The sequence below is a fragment of the Pipistrellus hanaki genome (assembly GCF_964339955.1).
Source record: "Pipistrellus hanaki genome assembly, chromosome: 10".
Lineage (NCBI taxonomy): Eukaryota > Metazoa > Chordata > Mammalia > Chiroptera > Vespertilionidae > Pipistrellus > Pipistrellus hanaki.
The window spans coordinates 29,814,235-29,830,462 of record NC_140512.1 but is presented as its reverse complement, the minus strand read 5'-3'; the positions used below and the strand labels follow the sequence as shown (position 1 = coordinate 29,830,462).

General features: G+C 32.8%; 2 protein-coding genes and 1 long non-coding RNA gene across 4 annotated transcripts in view; 1 reads left to right on the top strand and 2 right to left on the bottom strand.

Moving 5' to 3' along the window:
* Positions 1 to 16,228, bottom strand: part of CASD1 (CAS1 domain containing 1) — a 38,334-nt gene that overhangs the window by 14,107 nt on the left and 7,999 nt on the right. For both annotated transcript variants that reach the window (XM_084896666.1, XM_084896665.1), the window contains exons 3-10: positions 15,977 to 16,097; positions 12,369 to 12,413; positions 10,908 to 10,970; positions 7,745 to 7,789; positions 7,180 to 7,303; positions 4,478 to 4,692; positions 2,378 to 2,800; positions 1,352 to 1,441 (exon numbers count right to left, since the gene is read on the bottom strand). In XM_084896666.1, coding sequence (XP_084752792.1) covers positions 1,352 to 1,441; positions 2,378 to 2,800; positions 4,478 to 4,692; positions 7,180 to 7,303; positions 7,745 to 7,789; positions 10,908 to 10,970; positions 12,369 to 12,413; positions 15,977 to 16,097 — 1,126 coding nt within the window. The remainder of the gene's footprint in view (positions 1 to 1,351; positions 1,442 to 2,377; positions 2,801 to 4,477; positions 4,693 to 7,179; positions 7,304 to 7,744; positions 7,790 to 10,907; positions 10,971 to 12,368; positions 12,414 to 15,976; positions 16,098 to 16,228) is intronic.
* The window catches only part of SGCE (sarcoglycan epsilon), a 126,734-nt gene that overhangs the window by 105,070 nt on the left and 5,436 nt on the right, over positions 1 to 16,228 (top strand). The gene's annotated exons all lie outside the window — the stretch shown is intronic.
* On the bottom strand, positions 13,688 to 15,939 carry LOC311629001. The gene is made up of 2 exons (XR_014796120.1): positions 14,922 to 15,939; positions 13,688 to 14,800 (listed from the first exon to the last, which is right to left on the bottom strand). It is a non-coding gene; the product is annotated as an uncharacterized lncRNA (long non-coding RNA).

Below are 16,228 nucleotides of genomic sequence, written 5' to 3'. Positions count from 1 at the left end.
CAAGGCCACAGGAATTTCACTGCTGCCACAAATAAACCTATCAGAGTCACATAACTTCAACAAAAATAATACTTCATTCATCTGCCTTTTATTCTTCAAACAAACCATCCATGAAATTACCAATTTTGAAAAATATAATAGACTTTATGAAGAATAACATTATTTTCAAAATGTTAGAGATATCTGAAAACCCCCAGTATTATTTACCTTAACTACTATGAAATTTTTATAATACTCCTTCCTGAGCAACAGTCTCCTAACATCTTAATTTATCATTGATTCAAATACTGTTTAAAGAAGTGTACTTTATATAAACAACACAATTAGAAAAACAGTTCAGTAGTTCCCAAATTTTGAATATTTCTTAAATTTTTAAAACGTATTTTAGAGAAGTCAGTTTGTATCTTCAGTATAAACTTATGTGAAAAGTGACAGACACCTAGGTTTACCCTCAAAAGTTTGTTTTAACTGTAATGTAGCTAAAGTGTTATAACTGATATTTTTTTTCTATCCTTGCCAAAACCAATATGTCGCCAGACCACAAGAAAGAATCCTCGAGAGAAGGGAAAAATGATTTTGTCCAGGTAGAGGAGGCACTGAGTGAGCAAAGGAAGAGTCCCCATCTCACGGAGACAGGAATATTTAGGAAGTATGGCATGATCTACAATGGCAGTCCATTAGTACTTGAGCTCTGAACACTGAGGCAAGAGTTTCCAGTTTTTCAAACTTTAAAAGTGTAAAAATAGTTGGTCAAACTTCCTAAAATACAGTGAAGGGTAGAATATAAAATATAAGCATTTAATTTGATTATCTTTGATAGTCACTTGCCTACTCCAAATCTTTTACAATTAAGTGTCATCTACAAAGAGTTGTGATTACTTTAAATTAGTTGTTCAATAGGATGACATGAAATAATGCCCTTAGATTATCAGCTGCTTCTATTGCATTAAAATTAGGGCCAAGAAAATACAAATAAATTATTGCCCTCTCTTTTTAGAACAACTGATTCTGCTTTTAAAACTACACATCCTCAAAGTCAAGTGGTATGAGAAGAATGGGAAGGCAGAAAGATTGAGCTGAAAATAAATGGCATGCCCTTAAAAAAAACATAGTGATATTATTTCCTACTAGAGGGCCAGTGCACGAAATTTGTTCATGGGTGGGGTCCCTAGGTCTGGCTGGCAATCAGGACCTTCTGGCTGCTGGCTGGGGCCTTCCTTCATTCTGCGCCGACCCTTGGTGTTCAGCATACATTATAGAGAGTGATTGAACTCCCAGTCTCCCAGTTGAACTCCGAAGGGACACTTTGCTTTTTAGATAGAAGGTATTTTCTGAATTTCAATATACTTACAGTACTTGCTCCAGAGATATGATAAATCAAAATCACAAGTTGCATCCAGCCTTTCCATTCATCTGTTTGTTCTCTATTTAATACTTTAGTCTGTGAAAAGAATCAAAATCTGTTTCAAAATTCACCATGAAACTATTATTTGGACAATTTATACTAAGTATGTTAAAATTATTCCTATAGGATATAAATGATGCTTTTGTTAAAAGAATTTTCGAGGGGGGGAATTAAAAATAGTCATTTTATTTCTTGATAAAAGATAAAATATTAATTTGAGAACTAATATAAACTAACAGATTTTAAATAGCATTTAAGTTGATACCTATGGTTTTATATTAAGAGTACATTTAAACTATGACAATAGTTTATAAATCTACAAAAAATGGCATTTTCTAATTTTAAGAAAGTTAAGATTTCAGTTAAAAAAGATCTTACAGTTCTCTTATACTTTATTGTAAAAAAATATATATATATAAATATTTCCTTAGAATATTCTCACCAGAGATGAAGAACCGATTAATCATTCTCATATGAGTTATTTCTTACAATAGAATTTATTAATTAAAATAAGTCATATCTTATAATGGAATTATACTAACATTCTGAGCAACTACAGAAATGCTAAAATAGGAACTTCAGGTATTATAAACATTTGCCCACATTATGTAAGTTCTAATTTGTGTGTACATGTCTGATTATATAAATATAAAATGTTTGTGCATATAGGCATTAATAAAATTATGTATACATAATAAAATTGGAAGTCACTGCACTTTCTCCATCCCCATGAATGGAAAATAATAAAAAACCATGACATCTTTTTCACAGGTCATTATTTTCAACTTTCTAACAATCTTCACGAAACTCTTTGAACTTCCTCCAAAATGTTTCAAAAAAGTTAAGTATAACCACAACATTCATTTATCCTCTCTAATATACATGTTTGTATATTTTGGCATGATAAATGATATTATTTTTTAAAATCTAGAGTTTATAATGAAATAAGGAAAAAAAGAAAAGAATTCTTACCTCTTTAGTATTTTCATTGTAAAATACTCCCAAAACCAAGATATAGATAATTGGAATAAAAAAAGTTGAATGTGTATAAAATTTGTTTTCCTTCATAAATAGATCTGCACGGTCACACATATAGAAATAAGCCATAATCAGGCCAAGTTTGCACAAAGATTGTAAAAGTATTTCTAATGGAGACATGGGGGTATTGATAATATTTTTCTTTTCCTCTCCACTTTCCAAATCAGTACATGGCTTATTCTTCCGATGAGCATTACGATGAATTATATAAAAAACTAAATATCCAACAATAGATAAGGTGAAAAAACAAGCAGCTAGCTTCTGCATGAGAGTCAGAGGAGGCCGAGGCTGACAACAGGAACCATCTACAGGCTTCAGTATCTTATTGCAATACACGTTCATAAGAATCATTGCACTCTGTGAACAAATCAAGTTATTTGGTTATTATCCTGTCAGTAATATATTTCACATTAGATTTTCTCCTGTGAATACTATTGATTTTTCAGCACTGAAACCAAAATGCCTTTGTACTTTTTACTACCATTTCCCAACCACTCATGCAAATAATGCTATTCCTTCAATCTGTAATAGCTAGTCTAGGACTTTTCAAACTTCTTGGGCTATCATCTGTAATGAAAAATTCATTTTTATAATGTGACCCAGACACATATATGGGAAACAATACCTACCCTTACTACTTATAATGCACTCTTACATTTTTGTGTTGTTTTTTTTTTTTTTTTTATGGAAAAAAAAAAAACTAATTTCATGGGTGCTAATGGGCTGTGGCCTTTACAATAGTGTGTTGAAGGCCTGGGGTGGGCTAGAAGGGGCAATGGGGGAAAAGGGACATATGTAATACTTCCAACAATAAAGATTAAAAAAAACGACTAATGTCAAAGATCAAAGAATTTTAATTATCAGCCTTTCAATATAGAAGATACCAGGACACTTAAGATAGAGTTCCAGTTTTTAGATGTAAAATTAAAAAAAAAGAATGTAAAATAACTCATTATTTTAATTCTTAGCAAATAATATTTATAATATGCCCTTCATTTGATTACAGTTAATGGACCACTTAGGATTTAGTTTTAAGATTTCTAATGTTAAATAAAGATTTCTAATGTGGCATCTTGAACATGGTTGCATTATAATAAAAATATTCTAGGCAAGCTATCAAGATTCTGTCTAGTTGAAGGTTCAGTCAAATCTAGTTTTTAAAAAACTTTATAGTTTAGATATCATCAGAACTCTAAGATGATTATATTATTTAAACCTAAACATTCAAAATACTCAACTATACAGGAAATCTCACCCTTTTAGCCCTGGGTTCTGTGCCTAGTACTCCTGCAGATACTAGCCTACAAATTCCATCCCCAAGTTCTTAACCAGTTCCAGGGGGTTCAAAAGCCCCTTAAAGTATGTACACAAACATGCATTTTTCTGCAGGAGAGGAAAGTAAACTGTTGCTTTTTACTGAACACTCAAAGAGGTTATGTGATCCTCAAAAAGGTCAAGGATCACTGCTTTATAAGAAAACAATAACTAAATAATATCTGTTGTACTATGTATGAAAATTCATAATTATCAGTTCTCTTTCATATTGAACTTAGCAACCTTTTACATCTGTCAAGCTGGATTTTCTTCAGAGTTTACTATGTACATTGAATAGTCTTTAGGGCATCAAAGGAAATCTGATTTATTTATAAGAAAATAAAACTATTCTACATATTAAAAATGTACTCTTCATAGAGGCTTAATCTTAAGACAGGACCACTAAGCTGTATTTTTCAAACATGAGTTTTCTGTGAACTTATAAGCTTCTTGATTAGACAAAGTATAATAAGAGTGACTAGCACTCAATAAATGAAGTTTTATTTCCTCCTTTCCATAGCTTCTTTCCCTTTCAGAGTACACAAAAACTCTCACTTTATACACAGCTAGGTGATGAAGTAAAAATTATTTCTAGATGTTTAGAAATAACTACAAATAATTGAGACTGCAATAAAATTATTTATTACCATATATAGTGACATATAGTTACTATACAATTAGATATTATAGTCTCTATCTGACAGATACAAGAATTCTTACAGTTTCTCTGCTTGATTCTGGAAGATGTAAGCCATCCAAAGATTCCATGATAGTTTCTTGAGCAATTAATTTGGAAACACTGAACATCTTAACATGTGATTTAGAATTTCTGGTGCTACTATTCAAAACACTGACTGCAGCTTCATTGTAAGCATCTATCTTCTCGTTAGTGATCATTTTCCTATTTTCACTTAATAGATCTTCATAAACAGGATCTGCACATGAAACACATTATTAAATACACAAATGTTGGGAATATAGGACAGGTATGTGCAAATGAAATTAAACCACCTTTTTATACCATACATAGAATAAACTCAAAATGGATCAAATACTTAAATGATAAACTTAAAACCATAAAAATCCTAGAAGAAAACATAGGCAGGAAAAATCTCAGACATTCTCATAACAGTATTTTTTCTAATCTATTGCCTTAGGCAAGGGAAACAAAAGGAAAAAAAAAAAACACATGGGACTACATCAAACTAAAAAGTTTCTGCACAGTAAAGGAAACCATCAAACAAATGAAAGACAAAACACTTCATGGGAGAACATATCAATATTTGCAATGATATATCAGATAAGGGTTTAATATCCAAAATTTATAAAGAAGTTAAATTTAACACCAAACAAATAAATACTACAATTAAAAATAGGCAGGGAACATGAATAGACACTTCTCCAGAAGACTTACAGATGGCTAGTAGACATATGAAAAGATGCTCAACATCACTAATCATCAGAGAAATGCAAATTAAAACTGAAATGAGGTACCACCTCACACCAGTCAGAATGGCTATCAATAAATCAACAAACAATAAGTGCTGGCAAGGATGTAGAGAAAGGGAACCCTCGTGCAGTGTTGTTGGGAATGCAGATTGGGGCAGCCACTGAGGAAAGCAGTATAAAGTTATCTGAAAAACTTAAAAATGGAACTGCCTTATGACCCAGTGGTTCTACTTCTGGGAATTTATCTGAATAAACCCGAGACATTAATTCAAAAGAATACAGGCACCCCTATATTCATAGCAGCGTTGTTTACAAGAGCCAAGATTTGAAAGCAGCCCAATTATTCATCAGTAGATGAGAGGATAAAAAAAAACTGTGGTACATTTACACAACAGAATGCTACTTGGCTGTAACAAAGGAAATCTTACCCTTTGCAACAACAGGGATGGACCTGGAGAGCATTATGGTAAGTGAAATAAGCCAGTCAGAGAAAGACAAGTACTATATGATTTCACTCAGATGTGGGAATCTCATGAACAAAATGAACTAACAAGCAAGAGAGCAGGCTGACAGGTGTCAGGGAGGGAGGTGCTGGGGACTGGAAGGATTGAGCAAAAAAGAAAAAGAAAAAAAAGTCATGGCCACAGAAAACAATGTGGTGAATGCTGGAGGAAAGGGTAGTGGGGAGTGGAAGAGAGTGTAGGAGAAATAAATGGTGATGGAGGAGACTTGACTGGGGATGGTGAATATACAATAGAGTGTACAGATGATGTGCTATAGAATTGTGCTCCTGAAACCTGTGTAATTTTGTTAACCAGTGTCATCCCAATAAATTCAATAAAAAAGAAAAAAAAACACACACTAAAAAAATTCTTGTAGAAATTGTGATCATGCAAGTTAGTTGATAGTATTTCATATTTTGTTGTTTAAGTTCAGAGGATTCCAGGCATCTAGTTATTTTAAAGTAAAGCTGGCCAAGATTTGCAATAGACTTATCTTACATTCAATTTTTAAATTAATCAGTCAATATCTTTCTCATTTTATGTTTTAGCATGTCTTAGAGGAGTTTAAAATTTTGGAATACTGGGTTAGACTGGGTAATGGGAATTTAAAACTGGATTGCAGAAAACTGCCTAATGAAAAATAGCACCCAGTCTTTTATTTCTTCTGTCACTGCTTAATTTATAAATTTTGTTCACACAATTAAGAGGTTATATTATTGAAGATCAGGTCTCATAAATAATTTAAATTTAACTTTTTCTCATTTTGGTGAGGGAAAGGTTAGCAATGAGTCTGTAAATAAAGATGGTGAAACAGATGATCACCAGCCCTTTTATTTTTTTCAGTTTGACATTCAACTTGGAAATAATCGTAAGAGTTTCTGACAAACAACTTGAATTTCTAAAAAACCCAAGGCATTTCATATTGTGCTAGGCATTAAATAATGGACATTCAATAAACTCCTGAAATGAGTTGATCTAATGTCAATTTTTTCTAAAAGAATTTCATTACCAAGCATAACCTAGATGGTATGAATTTAAATATATTCTGTCAATTCCAAAGAGTATTTACTTACAATGACTCAATATTATGAAACAGACTTAGTAAATTTTTTCTTATATTTCCCAATCACAGTAAATATACTTTGTAAGAAGTAAATAATCAGAGGTAAACTTCTCATTTGCCTTTAGAATGTATTCTCTTTGTTACATTCACAGCCATTCTGCCTACTGTGGCTCCTTGGGGAGTATTTTTACTTATTTATTATTTATTTTTTTACTTCTGTTTATTAGTCTGTCTGTTCCTTAAGTTCAAAAGAGGAAAGCAAATAACTCGTTTATTCTGATTTTGCAAACCTTATTTCAAACTTTATTCTCATAAAGCAATAATTTTGCTTCTCGAAATAGGAGATAATAAAAACCCATGACTCAAAATATATATAAAATGACATTTTTTCATTACTCATCTCTTACCTTGTAAGACCCAATAAACATCACTAGTCTTTGCCAATTTTTCTAGAAGTGGTGCTATGGAGGTAATGTTCATTTTATATTGAGACAGTGCTTCGTTGCTGCCATTGTGAATCTTGATAGACCACTAAAATGAAGTAAAAATTAAGCATTAATTCATTACTTATCACTGAAAAATTAAAGTATATAATTTGCTCTATTGTAACAAAGGTTATCATTTTAAGATAATTTCCATTTTTATTCAATATCAGAATAAATTATGGTCACATTATTTCATGAAATATATGAAGGAAGTTAGAAAAAGCAGACATAAAATTAGAGTTTCAATGTATAACATTCAAGAAGAATATCATTTTAGATATAAAATAATATTGACATTTAACACTAAATTTTCTAAGTTCATCCATATCTTTTAATTAAAATTCACCAGTTTCATTAATTAGACTAGAAATAGGAATTAAAATATAAGTACAATCAAGAATTCTATTTAATATAAGTTAACTTTTTCTTAGCATGTCCTTAAGTATGAAATGAAAATCATTATATAAGAATATAGATAATAACTTACTGTGGCAGCTCCTGCTACAATCACATGGGGCTTTGCAACAGGATCCTAAAGAAAGAAAAAAAATCTTTATAATAGTACTATACTTAGTTCAGAGAATTATAATAATAAAACATCATTTAATTCTTTTCCTTAAATTTAAGTTCTTCTTTCTTCTAAACGCATTTTAATTTTCTAGAGTTTCTTCCTGAATTCTTGTTAGAACAAGATTAAAGGCCTGGTGCACCTGTGCACTCTCGCAGTCCATCACAGTCCAGGCTCTCGCAGTGTGGGACCCCTGGCTCCTTACTGCTTGCCTGCAGCAGAGGCAGGAGAGGCTCTTGCCACTGCCACTGTGCTCATCAGCCTTGAGCCTGGCTTCTGGCTGACCGCCAGGGGTAGCTCCTGCCTTGAGCATCTGCCCCCTGGTGGTCTGTGCATATCATAGCAACAGGTTGTTCCTGCAGTTTGGTCAATTTGCATATTAGGGTTTTATTATATAGGATGGATAACCAATGCCTTTTATGCAGGATGGCATGAGGCTTTTATATATAATTCTTTGGTGTTCCTTACAAAAAGAACAAAATCGCTATTGCAAATTACCCATCACTCTGCTACACAAGACACGCCCACCAACCAATCAGGGCAAGCATGCAAATTAACCCAACTAAGATGTTGGTTAATTTGCATATCAAGATAGCATAGAAAGAAGCCAACCCTGCAGAAGGGAGTGAAACTTTGGAGAAGCAAGCTGGGCAGAGGAGAAGGGAGGAAAGAAGGAGGGGCTGGGCAGGGAGAAGGGAGGAAAGCAGGTGGGGCAGTGACCACAACAGGAAGCCCTATTGCAGGAATCTTCAATAGTATCTAATATGGCCTAATATTATTCTGAATAGTGAGTAAATTGCTTAAGAGTAAATCTCTAGTATATTATGCCAGCCAATTAAAAAATATTCATGAAATACAGTTTAAATCTTAAGTAAAATAAGATCAGTGTCCTAAAGAAACAATATTTTGGGGAAGCCAAATCCAATAAATATTTAACAAAATAAGCTGATAATTAATATAGACCACAATGTGGGGAAGGGGGGAGAAATTGGTAGAAATCTTCATCAAATGCAAATTGTACTCTTAATGAAACTACCAATTGTGTAGTACTTTCTTTTAAATTAGTTCTTTTTAATATAGATTCTTACTACCTGTGAGATAATGCAGGAAGATATTATACAGATCTTATAAAACAAGGGTACTGACTCAGAAAGGTTTATTAGGGTACTGCTGAAGCTTGGCAGAACTTAAGTCTTTTGATTCTGAGTACAAGGCACTTTCCAAAATATAAAAGATTGATATTATAACCATGTGCACAAGAAACAATTAAAAATAAGAAATTAGAAAAACATCTGACCCAAATATAAAAATGAGTTAGGGCTCATTAAAAAGGTAATACATACTTGCATAGAAAACTATGAAAGCAGAGAAAAAATAACAAAATTAACCTATTTCCCTTCAGAGATGTTTTTGTTTCTAGTCTAGCATCCTTAACCAACCTTGCCGAGTAAGTGCCTTTGTTTTACAAGAGATGTGTAATATCTTCCAGCCTACCTCACTGGTGGCAAGAATCTATAGTGCTAACTTAGAGAAACGAACATACCGTGTTATCTTACTGAAACTTTCCCCTCATCCTTTACCCCTTTCACTCCTTTCCTCATTGTTCACAATGGTAATCCCAAATCTTATTCACCTTATACAGGTCCCTCTTATCCTCTCATTTTCCAAATAAAGTCAAATTCTCAAATTTAGAAGAGAAAAGAAGACTTCATCTAGCTGCATGTTCTTGCCTTCCTCCATTCTTACAACTTCATCCATATACTCACGCAGCCTATCTTCCTCTGACAAGAGAGTAAAGAAAATATGTCCAATTCCTTCTAATGGCTAACCTTTATTCTGTGTCCATATCCTCTTCCTTTTTACTTGTGGGGCTGTATCCATGCATTATTTCCTTTAACTCTCCTATTATAAATTCCATCCCCTTTCTCCACGTTTCTGTCTTCTCTCAATCTACAAAGTGTTCAATTATCATTCTCAGAAAAAATTTTTCCTTCAACCTTATCACATTCTCGAATTCTTCCCCCTCACATCCTTAACCATCAAAGTAATTGAAAGAGCATTACACCTTCACTATGCCTATTTTTTTCTCTCTCATTTATGACTTAATTTATCATGTTTTGATTTGGGGCTTCACCATCATTAAAACTGCCCTCAAAGTCCATTAATGAACTTAGGATTGCCAAGTCCTAAAGTGACACCGCTGACTAGCCACTTCTTAAAACTCTTTCCTATATTACATGACAGTTATTCTTTTCCCGCTTTTCCTTACCCCTTTCACTCCCCCTTCTCAGAATATTTTGTATAGTTCTGTTCTTAAACTCTTTGTTAATTTCTAAATTCTCTACCTATTAAATTTCTTCCATTCAAGTAACTTCAAATAACACCCCACTCTAGAGCAAAACTCCCCAAATCGACCTAAATAGCTCAGACTTCTTCGTGACTACCATTCACCTATAGAATTCAATTTAAATTGCTGGTTTCTTCACAATTTATTCTAATTTTCCACTGCCACCCCACTATATTTCCATGCCTGCCTTTACATCTAACTCACCTCTGAACATTATGAGCCAAAACATTCTAGGCTTTACTTTTAGGTCACAAATGTAATGATAAAAGGGAAGAAAATAGGCTATTACAAAAAGTTTTTTTTTTTTGACATATTTGGGCATGAGTTTAAAAGAAAAAGGGGAAAAACACTCACAGGGATGTGCATTGTGATATAAAGATTACCGGGATTTGAATTAACTGAGCTACAGCAGTTATCGCCTTAGGGTTAGAATGGCGATAGAAGAGATACTAGATCAAAATACTTTCTTTCTCAGTTGAGTAAGAGAAGCAATCCAGCACAGCTTAGTTGCTATCAAGAAGGTTGTATAAAGTGCAGAAGAGTGGGACAGCTGAATAAGGAGAGAAAACAATGGATGCTCATGAACTTCAAAAATTTGGTTGTGCAAGCTGATTGATGTTGAGCCCTCACATCCATTCTTCTCTCTCTCCTTTCTTTATAAACTATTCTTTTAAAAATAAAAAAATAAAATATTGTTGTTCAGAACTAGAAAGAGCTGCATTTTCAAATACAGACCTCAGTCCACACTTTGATACACTGCTTCATAGAACCATTAACTTCCGGATGCCACAGAAAATCCTAAGAGAAATGTAAGAAAAGAGAAACTTAAAGAAATGTTATATACACCATTCAAAATAAGAATTAACATATCTCTTACAAAGTATTTAAAAGTAAAACACCACCTTGTTGGTTTAAGAAGTACCAAATAGTCACGGATATAAATACAGCATATGAAACATAGGCAATAATATTGTAATAATTATGTATATTGTTAGGTGGGTATTGGGAATATTGGGAGAACACAATGTAAAGTATATGATTGTCTAACCACTATGTTGTATACCTGAAATCAACCCAAAATAATCTTGACTATAAACTATAATAGAAAAAACAATAATTACTAAAAACCTCTTAAAATAAATGTACCATAAGACAAAGTTCAAAAACTAAAGCCAAATGAACTTTATTTAAAAGATATTTACAACACATATAATTTATTTTCTATTAAATCTATCTTGAGCTACAAAAACAAAAACAAAAAAAACAAAACAAAAAATAAAACACCACCTTGTCTATGACATCATCTCCTCCCATCTCAATTTGGCAAAAGTTTCACAAGATTTCCTTGTATTCACGGTTACTTTTCTCTAAACTATTTTCCATATTTTAGTGAGAGTAATCTTTTGAAAATTTAAAATCTGATCTTGCCCCATTCCTGCTTAAATCCTCCAGGAATTTCAATTGGCTTGAGAATAAATTTAAGTCCTTAAGGTAGGTAAGAAAGTATAAAATCTGGCCTCTGCCGACACATTGTGCCTTTTCTCCTGCCACCCTCCCCCTGGTTCTGCACGCCCTTTCGGTTCTCATTCAGCTCCTGGAATGCTCACTGTGTTTCTCCAGGCACAGACTGTTCCTTCTGCCTAAAAGGTGCATAAACTCTTCCACCGAGTTCGACGTGCTCTTACTAATCTTTGAGGCCTTAGTTAAAACATCACTTCCTCAAAAAGAAAAACTACTTTTAACTTCTTGCTTTCTACATTACTAATGTCCCATTTTTTCCTTTTTGCCACCCTTATCCCACATTTATTTATATGTAAAGAATTATAATGATTTGCAAGTCCCAGTGGTCTAGGATGCTGTATTCTTAATCTTCATTATATTCTCAATATCTAGGAGTCACGGTGACTGGGAATTCAGAAAATTCACATATATTCTTTGATGGACATTAATCTTGAACACATACCAATTTCAAATTAATGTACAAGATTATTTTTTTCCTGGATAAAAATCTGAGAGACCAAATTTTCTATTTTATTACACAAAATAATACACATAAACATTTATTCAATTATGCTATCTACTCTCAATAGAATGAAATATATTTAGTACATACAAAGTATTAGCTGCTATAAATAAATTAACCAATGAATATAGTTTTGACATTATAATATTTAGCTTACTATTATATGAACTTACCACTTTAACTGATGCAATCTTGTCTTCAAAAGGAATGTTTTCATGCTGCCATGAAAAAAAGGAGACAACAGAGCAATACTAATGTAGAAATTTTATGTAAATAATCCTCCCTTTAGCTGTTTTTGTTGACTAACTTATACATCACATCTCAATTCTCTATATTCATCCTGAAGTGGAAAAGATCTCATAGAATAACATAAAAGTAAGTGACACTAAATTGTTTATATGTGCTTTTCCACATCAAAGATGTAGTTCAAAGATAAAACTTCAACTACAAACAAGCAACATGTATATGAACATGCTTATATAAATTATTATTTTTGCCAAGCTTGCCATAATTCCAATTTAGTCCTAGTATTATCTATGCCAGAGACAGTCGGGTAGTGAGGGAAGCTGTGTATATACCAGGATTCCAACCAGCGATCTCTTAGTACATGGATGACACCCATGAAACTAAGCCACACCAGCCAGGACACTGTATTTCTATTCTTAAGTAAGTTCTTAAAAAGTCCTTCAGCTAAATAGAGCATGTAAGTAATTTTCATTTATTTGCAATAATAAAAAATTAAGATTCATCCACTATGGAAATATTAGATATTAGATTTGGTTTAGTTTTTTTCTTATACATCCTAATTCTATCTTTTTAATCCTTGTCCTTAATGTTTTACTATGTATCTTTAAATGAAGTTCTACCATAAGATAATACCTTAAAAAGAGGACATTAGAATACTTAGCTTGTGATATCTCCCTCTGGCTTACAAGCGCTTATTGGCCAGTTCTTTAGTACTTTCTTTTTATAGACATTATTATTTTATACAGGCACTATTTGAATAGGCTTACACGCATGTTTACTCTCTCTCTCTTTTTTTTTAAGTGCTGTTTCTTATATTTCACATCACTTAAAAAAAAATATTTCCATCCTCCCGGAAGTTTATCCTTTAGAAAATTTTTGGACAAACCCTCACAGTTTTTATGTATCTGATAATGTCCTATAGTTCAACAACGGATAAATCTGTATGGTAGGTATATAATTCCACACTGAAACTTATTTTCTTTCAGAATATTAAAGCTATTATTCTACTGTTCCCTGGCTTCCAATATTAATACTGAGAAATATGTTGGCCCAAAACTTAGTGTTCTGCATAGTGGGCATTGCCGCTCCTGCCATCTGTCTTCAGGGCAATCCAAGTCTCTACTGAGTGCCTACTATTATAGTTCCCATCTCTGGTTCTGCCTCATAGGTGTTCCTTTTTGGGGAGTGTCTTCCATTTCTTCAAATCTAGAAATACAACACCAGTGGGTATTTTTTGTTGGTGGTGGTTTGTTTTTTTTAATCTAAGTTTTAGTTGGTTTGAGGTGGAAGGGGCCCCCAGTATCTAGCTGCCAGCTGGAAGCAATGCAAATAGTTTTCTTTACTTTAAGACTTCTCAAGTTTTTAATATCCTCACCTAAATTAAAACCATATAAAAGGGGAATATGATACCCAACTCTGTCCAAACTCATTTGACCAGAGTGCCTTAAAGAACTAATCTTCCACAAAATATAATTTGATAAAAGTCCTACTCTAAAGCTTCATTTAAAAAATGCATTTTTCTCAACACAGAAAAGAAACATATTCAAAGAATTATCTTCAACAATCCTATTCTACACAAACCCATACCAAAGCTAAAATGATGATGATGATGATGATAATAAGCTTTTATAATATGCCAGGATGTTAGGCACAAGAACTTTAAAAAATAATGATCTCTGTCTTCAAGTTGTTCAGAGACAAGAGAACTAAGTGAAATGCAATTTGGCAAATGCTCCACTAGCAGTTTGAACTAAATAGTTTCTTAATAGTTGTCTCTTTAAGACTGTGACAAACTGTCTTTGTTTCTTTTTTTAAAAAAAATGCATATAAATTTAAATATATCTTGCTTGAGAATTGTGAAATAACAATGTACCTCTAGAAAATAAAAATTGGAAACCTAGGTGTTATAACTGGGGCTCAGAAGAAATGTACTTTTGGCTATCCAGTGGCTGCCAACAGTGGTCCGCGGACCACTGGTGGTCCTTGAGGTCAGCAAGGTTGGTAACCGCTGGTTTAAAGAAACCTTTGGAGCAGTAATTGCCAACCGGTGGTCACTAAGCCATTTGAGCATTTTTCAATTAACTGTTGCCAAATCCATTATTCCAGTTTTCAGAAAGCCACAATATACTGTCTAGAAATGTTAAAACTATTTCTCTGAATCAGAATTCTACTTTTTTAAAAATATTTTTTATTGATTTCAGAGAGGAGGGGAGGAGAGATAGAAACATCAATGATGAGAGAGAATCATGGATTAGTTGCCTCCTGCAAGCTCCCTACTGGGGATTGAGTCAGTAACCCTGACCAGGAATCAAACCCTGACCTCCTGGTTCATGGGTTGGCCCTCAATCACTAAACCACACTGGTCAAGCGAAATCTCTCTACTTTTTATAAGTTTACCAAAGTGTTTTAGTTTAAACTGTGATAATCTCATGGCATTAAATAGTTTCAATTCTTCTGTATAATTCTGTGTGTATAAATACAAAAGGAGGCTACATTTATAGATAGCAAATAAAAGGAAAGTTGACTTTATGATTTTCTGTTATTCAGCTTTAAAATCTCTATTAGTCTTTTTTGGTAGACAAAACCTCTAATAGCCTAAGGCTTCTTCTCACAATAAATTGTTCCTAAAATTTAGTATTCACTACCATCATCACTATGTGTCTAGCTACTTGTGAAGTCCTAATTGTGAAGTCCCTAATTTTTGAACTCCTTACCACAGGGCAAGTAGATGTATATAGACAGATTTTCATCATAATGTTTTCACATAAAGATTTTATTTAAAAAGTCATTTTTTAAAATTGCAAAAAAATAGAAAACTACAAAAAAGTTTAAAAAAGGGAAGATTATATAAATATGCATTATATCCACTCAATAATTTGTTCACACTACGAAGATACTTACATTGATTATATAATAATATGAATTATGACAAGTGGTGGGGAAAGAAGCGAGATATAAAACTGTACATGCTAAAAGATTACAATTATGTTTTAAAAAAGAGACTGAATCTCAGAGGGAAGGTGGGGGTGGGTGGAATGAGATCAGCCAAATAACTTGTCTGCATTATATACATAACCCATGGACACAGGTAATAGTGTGATGAAGACCTGGGTGGGGGCTGTAAGGGCTAGAAGTAGTCAATGGGGAACAAAGGGGGACAAATATAATACTTCCAACAATAAAGACATGGGTTTTTAAAAAAAAAGAGATGGAAAGAAATATGACAAATATTAAAAGGAGAATATGGTTATTTTCTTTGTTTTCCTTCTAAGAAATTTAAAAAAACATTTTCCATGGAAAGAATTTAATTCTGAAAATTAAACATATAAGTTAATGGAAGGCTTGCCAATACCTACCACTTCTTTTTCTTTGCTGTCCATTATAGCAAATAACCCTTTCTTTTTCCTTTATCTTTCCAAAACCAAAGTAAAGCTTTTAAGGTTCCTTGCATTAACGTGGAGAGGCACATTCCTCCTAAAACTATTCAGTTAGTTAACTTCTAACACAATACCCTAATGAAGAGAACAATTTTTACCTTATTGCCTTCTTCTTTGAACTGAGGATTAATTATTTTTACAAATGAATAAAACAATTGGCGTATTCTGGAATCTCCAATAAATGCAATATGTTTATCTACAAGGCAGTTCTTTGCTTCACTGAAACCAACAAAGAAACATTAATTAAAATAAATAAAATCAGCTTATTGGCACTTCAAAGCACATAGTTTATGAAGAAAGTAATACAGGATTGTTATACATATAATTACTACTTGGCTTTTAAAATAGGT